We start from the raw sequence: 7,565 nt of genomic DNA, 5'->3' as shown, positions 1-7,565 counted from the left end.
GCAGGAACAAGGAAAGTGACATTTCTCCATAGTCCAGCAGATGCAGTGGACTCCCCTGTTCTACTGAAGTCAAGGGTGGGCACAGATGGAAGTGAAGGCAGTCACAACAGGGAGAAGGGATGGGCAGACTAGATTGAAACTAAGACAAAACTGTGGTTGAAACAGTAAGGTAGGGCTGGAAGGTGCCTCCCAAGCTATCAAGTCCAGTCCTCAGGCAATTACTTGTCCAAAGGGTCTGCAAGGACTTCCATGATCTTTCTTGAATATCACAACCACAAATCCCCAGGGAAAAACAAGTTAGCATGGGTTACAGGAAGACAGCAAAAGAGAGGGAAGGCACTACCATGTGGAAGTTGTTAAGCAAAATGACATAAAATGGGTTAGGACATTGCTAGTCAAAACTAGGACAGTGAGCAAAGCTGTCTACTTACCCTAGAAGGGCTGCATTCAGGAACAATGTGTATCTGCATTGTTCCTGAATGTTGTATCCACATATCTGCAAGGCTTCAGAGACAACAGTAGAAAATGGAAGAACTGCTGGGACCAGCCTGAAGGTCACTGGCATTCCCACGTGTGGGATGTCAAGAGGAAGGTGGTGAGTCAGGAGAGGAAGAGGAGGTTGAGCAAATAGAGCGAGAGAGCTGGCTGGTTGAGCTCTTCCTGGTTTCTCTGATATCAGGGTTTCCTGGCTGGCAGCAACTTTGAGAAAGCTGGGAAAAGACAACCTGAGCCTCCAGGGATGGTCTGTCAGCATGAAAATCACAAACTAGTTGTGATGGGCGTACGAGTGAATTCCAGATGGGAAAAGCCCATCTTGGCAGCTACTGCCACAACACAGCAGCTGCGGCAGGGAGAATAGGGAGTTCACAGTTGCCCTGGTGGATATGACTGGGGGTCTCTCTAGCCTCTGTGTCCCCCACCCAAGCTAAAGCCAGATGCTGTGGACAAGGGTAAAAACACCTGCTTGATTTGTAAATGCAGGAAGGGAGATTTCTTCCTGACCCTCTTTCTTTCAACAAGCAAGGGTGGATTAAGGTTAAATGGAGCCAGATTAAGGCTAAATGGGGCCAGGAGGCCTCCTGAGTCAGGAGGCCCTGAGCCATAATCTGCCTCAGCCACTACTTACAATGCAGCCCTGGGAAAGTACTGAGCCAGGGGGTTCTCAAAGGGCTCCAGGGAGAGGTTTGAAGAAAGCTGAAGCCTTTTGGTAAAAAAAGGTTTGTTGGGGGGTTTTTTTCAAAGTCTTCTCATTTAATGTAAACTGCTTCTGAAGTGCCTTAAACTGAAGTGGGAAAAGGGACTCTGATTCTGGGATAAGGCAGCTCACACTGGGCATTATACTTGCAGATTGATATGGGTTTATTTAAAGCAGGGGTGTTCAACTCATTTGGCTCAGCAGACCAGGTGCAAATTGTGGGGCTTCTTGTGAGCTGGATAACCCGCCTCTGGCAGCTGATTGGTTTGACTGCTGGAGCCACTGCACTGGCATGGCTCTAGAGCTCAGGGGATGAACGCTGCTGCCAGTTGTCCCCACTTTTTCTCTGCTGCTGATTTTAGTCATCAATGACAACCAAAGACCCTGAATTCAGCTGGCAGGGGGGAAAGTAGTAGTGGGATTAATTCCCCGGGTCGTGGAGTCGTGCCAACACAATGATTCCAGCAAACATGCCAACAGCCCTGCAGGACAACCCGGGCTTAAGGCATAGACCTATAAATAATTCACTGCAAGGAAAAGAAAGTGAGACTTTATAGCATATCAGCTACTCCATGGTAACTGCCCATGTGCACAGCCTTTGGTAAGTGGTTGGTAAAGCTCATTGACTTGTCCTTTTCAATGAGGGCTAAGCTACTGTGAGTTTGCTTCCATTTTCTGTGAGGTGAGAATAAGTAAATAGGCAATTTCAACAGAATGGCTGATGTTACGTAAAGCCCTGTCCCTTTGTACCAGTGCCAATGGTTAACTATTTGTATGCCCATCCCCTCATAATGGTAAACTTGTGGTGGTAAATTCCTCCATGTAGACAAGTCCTGATTGACTGCAGAGGGCTTTGAGAAGGGAAATGCCACTGTAAGTTCTTCAATCACCCAGAAAACCCCTTCCTCCTGGCTTAAGAATATCTTGAAACACTCCCTAAACATCCTTCCACCTGACGCTCCTTCCATACCCTAGAAATGTATTACTGCTACAGCTTCTTCCCTAGATTTTTGTAATTGGTTCCTCTAGTACAGGGGTGGGGGGAGCAACCTGCAGCAGAGGTGCCACAAGTGGCATGGGGAGCCTCTGTATATGGTACAGGGAGGGGACAGACAGCTGCAGGTAGGGCAGGAAGTAGAAAGCAGAGCGAACAAGAAGCACAGAGCAGGGAGCAGAAAGCAGAGCAGCAGATTTGGCAGAGAAAGGGACTCAGAATGACACTTGGGAAGGCCACTCCTGCCAAAAAGGTTGACCTCCCTTGTTCTAGGCCTGCAGTCATGGCTGTCTGTTCCTCCAAAGGCAGTGCATGTCATACACCAAATGGCAGTCGCACCACAGGATTGATCAGCTGCTGCTCTGGATTTCTGGCTGCTGGCAGGTGCATTAGGGGGGAGCAAGTGAAGACATGGGAGGGACTGACTGAAAGGGATAATTTAGCATGTATCATTTTGACTGCAGTAGCATCCCAAATGTGCCAGGTGGTTTCTGATAGACACTGTTCTCATACTGAAAAACTGACTACAAAAAGTTGGGGGGAAAGGGTCAATGTGTAAGATCAGAGTGACAATAGCCCTATGTCTCACTAGGTCATGCCTGCATTGTTTTCCTAAGTTTAAAACATTGTATTTCCTCACTTCAGTTTCTTTCCAGTTTCAGCCTCGGTGCCTTCCCTCACAACTAATTTCCAACTTGAGTTCCAGTGTTCTCACGCCCACTCTGTCCCAGCACTAGCCCTCTCCCTCTGAAGATATGAGCTATTCATTAATTGATGGAGATAAGTAAATGATTGATGACCCCAAGCAGAATCTGCTATAACCCAATAAGGGGAAAGAACCTCAGACTCCATGAAGCCCATTTGGGAGAGACTTTGCTGTTGTCTACCTATTTTACAGAAGACCCTAAGAGGCAGGGAAGGGGCAGGGAGAGAGAGATGGAGTCACTAAGTTTCTTTGTAGGCACTTCCAAGTATGTGGGTCTTCAGAAGACATGTAAACAAGCAGGAGCTGGCCTTGTGAATCAGCTTGGAGAAGGTCTGCCTTGTAGACAGGCATGTAGAAGAAAGCATGGAGATGTATGTGAGAGAAGCAGACAAATGGGTCCTCCCAGTGGGAGTGATGGAGCCAGGGGAGACATAAAAGGAGGCAAAAATAGATAAGCAGAGTGTGACCAGACTGCCTAGGGCTTTGATGGCAATTGAAAGAAGCTTGAATTCAGTATGGTAGCAAAGGGAAAGTGTTCTACTACTAGCTTCAACTGCCAGTGTAGTTGTTGGTGAATGGTAGCCACTGATACAACCAGCCTCTGAGAACCTCAACCATAGGACCTCATAGGCTGTGATGGTGAAGAACAGTAAGTCAGAAGCCTCAGATAGGTGCCAGTCCATAAAGGGCCCCAATGGTAAAATCGTGACCCTAATTCATGTCCAGCAAATGAATATTTAATACTACCCTCAACCTTACCGATCAGTAATATAGAAGGGCAGAGGGACTTTATAGAGCTGTCTCTTGAATAACAATTCCTTCCACTGTCTCCTGTATAGGGCCAGCAGACACCAGGACTGACGCAGCTATGTCTGACCTGGTGCCGGAGCCCCGGCAAAAACCAGTAGTGCCGATGAAACCTGTTAGCATTAATTCCAATCTGCTGGGCTACATTGGGATCGACACCATCATTGAGCAAATGCGCAAGAAGACCATGAAGACAGGATTTGACTTCAACATCATGGTTGTAGGTAGGAAGGGTTATGGAGGCTTATAGAGGTCTGTGGGGGAGCATAAGCAATGCTTCACCCTGGCTTGGAGGGCAATCCCAAAGGTACAGGCTGGAGAGATGATCAGGCACAGAGTGTTTTTGTGGATACGGGTGAAGAATAGATGCTTTAACATGAGACCAAGCCTAGTTCAATTAGATCTCTAGTTCACTTTCAGTAATTCTCCTTAACATACATGTTTAGAGGGAAAAGATCTCACCACACTGAACTGACATCTTCCATGGGGTTAAGTTCCTAGGCCTATTGTTATCATCACACAGCTGCAGTATGTGCAAGATCACTTGTTCTCAACCTTTTTAGACCCAAGACACCCCTCGTTAGACTCAAGGCCCCCTTGGAAATTGCCAGCTCAGTTTTCAGTCATTTTTTGACTAAGGAAAAATAATAGAGCAATTTTTCTGTTGCAAAGAACTCAGAAAGACTAAAACAGGTCAGAATTGTGTTAACACTATGGATTCCTACTAGAAATCTCAAGGCATGCAGGGTGCTATGGTACTCTAGTTGAGAATCACTGTGCTAGATGCTTCCTTTTTCCCTTTAACAGGTCAAAGTGGGCTGGGGAAATCAACACTGGTGAACACTCTCTTCAAATCCCAGGTGAGCCGCAAGTCTTCAGGCTGGAGCCGTGAGGAGAAGATCCCTAAGACAGTGGAGATTAAAGCTATAGGGCATGGTAAGAGCCAGGAGATCTATTGTGAAGGTGACCAGTAGCAACCACAAAAGGATAGATGTGGCCTTTGCAACGTCTTCCAGAAGGTCCCTACATTAAGCATTTCTTGCTGTAAACCCTCCCCTTTCCAATGCAAGCCTGTCAGCTCTAGAGGATAGCTCTTCAGAACTGGCAAGGTTCTGGGGACTGCATTGCTTAGAGCATGAGATTAGAGAAAGGCTTAGACCTTGCCACTTGTAAGTCATCCATTCAATTGTGTAGATGTGTTGAAACATGGCCCCAAGATCATCTGGGGTGAAAGTCATTTCCATCTCTCGCTGTTTGGTGGCCTCTATGAACCAAGATGGTCAGTCTCAGCCAAGTACCTAGTGAGAGCACTCTCGTAATCACAGGTGGCACTAACTGGCTCCAGCCTCAGCAACAGGAATAGGCTGACATGGCTACTGGGGAGTGGACATCCTCCTTTCAGACTTAGGCTGTAGATAAACAGAAAACTTCAGCAATACTAAGGCAGATTCTCATCAAGGTCTGCTAAGGCATTAAAGTGAGAGCAAATGTAATTTACTCCTACTTTACTTCAGGGCCCCTTTACGCTGCCTGAGTACTGTAAAGAGGCCTTAGCCTGTATTCTTGTGGTGAGTACCATAGAGCTGCACACTGAGAGCAGATCCTGAGGAAGAGGGATATTGACATCATTTTTGCTTCCTTTCTTTAGTCATCGAAGAAGGTGGTGTCAAGATGAAGCTGACGGTAATTGATACCCCAGGATTTGGTGACCAGATCAACAATGAGAACTGGTGAGTGTTTCTCCACCTGCCTATTTCCTTCTACATTCTGTCCCCAGCTTTGTTTCTAGGGTGACTGCCAGGCCCTGGGGATGGGGACTCAGGAAAGCCAGCACTGGAGCATCTATGCTTCAGGACAGACCCACAGAACGCAGTGAAGAGGAGAGTATGGGTACGTCTACACCATGTCTCTGGTGTGTCCAGGCAGGGGTGATGGATCTTGGTGTTACCTCCAAGATCTCTTTCCAAAGTGCTTAAGAATGGCTCCAAGGACACCCTCAAAGCCACTTTCTTGATATGTATCCAGCTTTGGCACCTCTGAGTCGGAGTGGCTGGGTGAATGTTCTCGATTTCTTCGCAGATACACTGTGGATAGAAGGTAAATAGACCCTACAAGTGCCTATGCTGCAGATAGGTCAGCACTGCAGAAGGTGAAGCCAGTGTTCTTCCTTATTTAGTCCTAAACTAATTCCCCAGCATGGTGCCAGAGGGAGTTAGGATCAAGATTGCTGCTTGTACACAACATACAAGTCCAGTCCATGGCCCTCACCTGCTTATAGTCATTAAAGATCTCACAGTAAATTGGGTCAGCACTGTCATCCCTGCCAAATTCCAGTCTGGCTACCTTTGTTCTGGCCCCTGAAAGGCAGCCTGGGGTTCCAAATGGACATGGAATTCTTCTTCAGTTTCTTCTACTGGCCTGATCCAGAGCCCACTGGGGTCGATGAAAAGCTGTTGTATGATATTACTGGGAATAGTTAAACAGCCAATGTGGTGTTCTCCAGAGGAGGCTGTACTTCACTGTTAGGTAGAATATGTAGTTTGTTAAGAGTTTGGTAATCTACTAAAGCAGTGGTGCCTGGCCTCTTGGTCCTGTAGGCCAGATAAGTGTTATGGGACTGGACCCCAGGCTGGAGTCAGCATGTGGGGTCAGTCCATGGGCCTGATCCCATGTCAGCCTGAGTCAGCCGTGCACCCAGAACAGGCTGCATGCCAGCCCAAACCTGTGCGCCTGGATCTGGCTGTGCAGCAATGCAATCTGGCCTGCAGGGCCATGTTATCTGGCCTGCAAGGCTCCCCACAGGTCGGCTACCTTTGTTCTGGCCCCTGAAAGGCAGCCTGGGGTTCCAAATGGACATGGAATTCTTCTTCAGTTTCTTCTACTGGCCTGATCCAGAGCCCACTGGGGTCGATGAAAAGCTGTTGTATGATATTACTGGGAATAGTTAAACAGCCAATGTGGTGTTCTCCAGAGGAGGCTGTACTTCACTGTTAGGTAGAATATGTAGTTTGTTAAGAGTTTGGTAATCTACTAAAGCAGTGGTGCCTGGCCTCTTGGTCCTGTAGGCCAGATAAGTGTTATGGGACTGGACCCCAGGCTGGAGTCAGCATGTGGGGTCAGTCCATGGGCCTGATCCCATGTCAGCCTGAGTCAGCCGTGCACCCAGAACAGGCTGCATGCCAGCCCAAACCTGTGCGCCTGGATCTGGCTGTGCAGCAATGCAATCTGGCCTGCAGGGCCATGTTATCTGGCCTGCAAGGCTCCCCACAGGTCCAGAAATTTGGCATCAGAGGAGTAGCAATTAACAATGCCACTGCTCCCTCCCACCAAACTTCCAGAAACTTGAGGAACCCTGTGAGGCGGATGACAGCACCGCGGGCTGGATCTGTGAGCACGCTGTATTAGAGGAAAAGGGCCAGGAAATAGAATGTTACTACAGTTATTGTTTGTTTAATTGGTTTGAATGTAGCACAGTTGGTACAACCCATTTCTAACAAATCAGGTAACCCAAAATCTTAAGTCCCCTTCCTGGGCCAAGAGTTCAGAGACTTACAGCCGTTCCGCTGTCTAAAGATCAGAAGATTCAGGCTATTTCAGACCAAAGTGGAGCAAAATCCAAAGTCCAAGAGCCCTCACAGAGAACACCCTCCCAGCAGCCCCTCACTCTGATTACCATAGAGACTTTGGCTTGAGCACATCTGCTGATCTCAGATGTGGTGCATGCAAGAGTGAATGTACAAATGCTTAAACACAGATGTCAGTAGCACTGGAAGGAGCTGTTCCATATAATAGAGATGTCTTTCCTATCCAAAGCCTTCCTTCTCCTGTTGGTGCCAGCGACATTGCATATGCAATGCTGAGAA

General features: G+C 47.7%; 1 protein-coding gene across 3 annotated transcripts in view; it reads left to right on the top strand.

Annotated features, from left to right (window-relative positions):
* Positions 1-7,565, top strand: part of SEPT3 (septin 3) — a 23,707-nt gene that overhangs the window by 9,464 nt on the left and 6,678 nt on the right. For 2 of the 3 annotated variants that reach the window (XM_025208890.1, XM_025208891.1), the window contains exons 2-4: positions 3,735-3,926; positions 4,510-4,638; positions 5,351-5,432. In XM_025208890.1, coding sequence (XP_025064675.1) covers positions 3,735-3,926; positions 4,510-4,638; positions 5,351-5,432 — 403 coding nt within the window. Of the gene's footprint in view, positions 1-1,167; positions 1,218-3,734; positions 3,927-4,509; positions 4,639-5,350; positions 5,433-7,565 lie in introns of those variants that run through there. The other variant, XM_025208892.1, reaches the window with a different exon arrangement.

Source organism: Alligator sinensis, unplaced genomic scaffold, assembly GCF_000455745.1.
Source record: "Alligator sinensis unplaced genomic scaffold, ASM45574v1 scaffold215_1, whole genome shotgun sequence".
NCBI classification, from domain to species: domain Eukaryota; kingdom Metazoa; phylum Chordata; order Crocodylia; family Alligatoridae; genus Alligator; species Alligator sinensis.
This window is presented reverse-complemented; position numbering and strand designations above follow the sequence as displayed.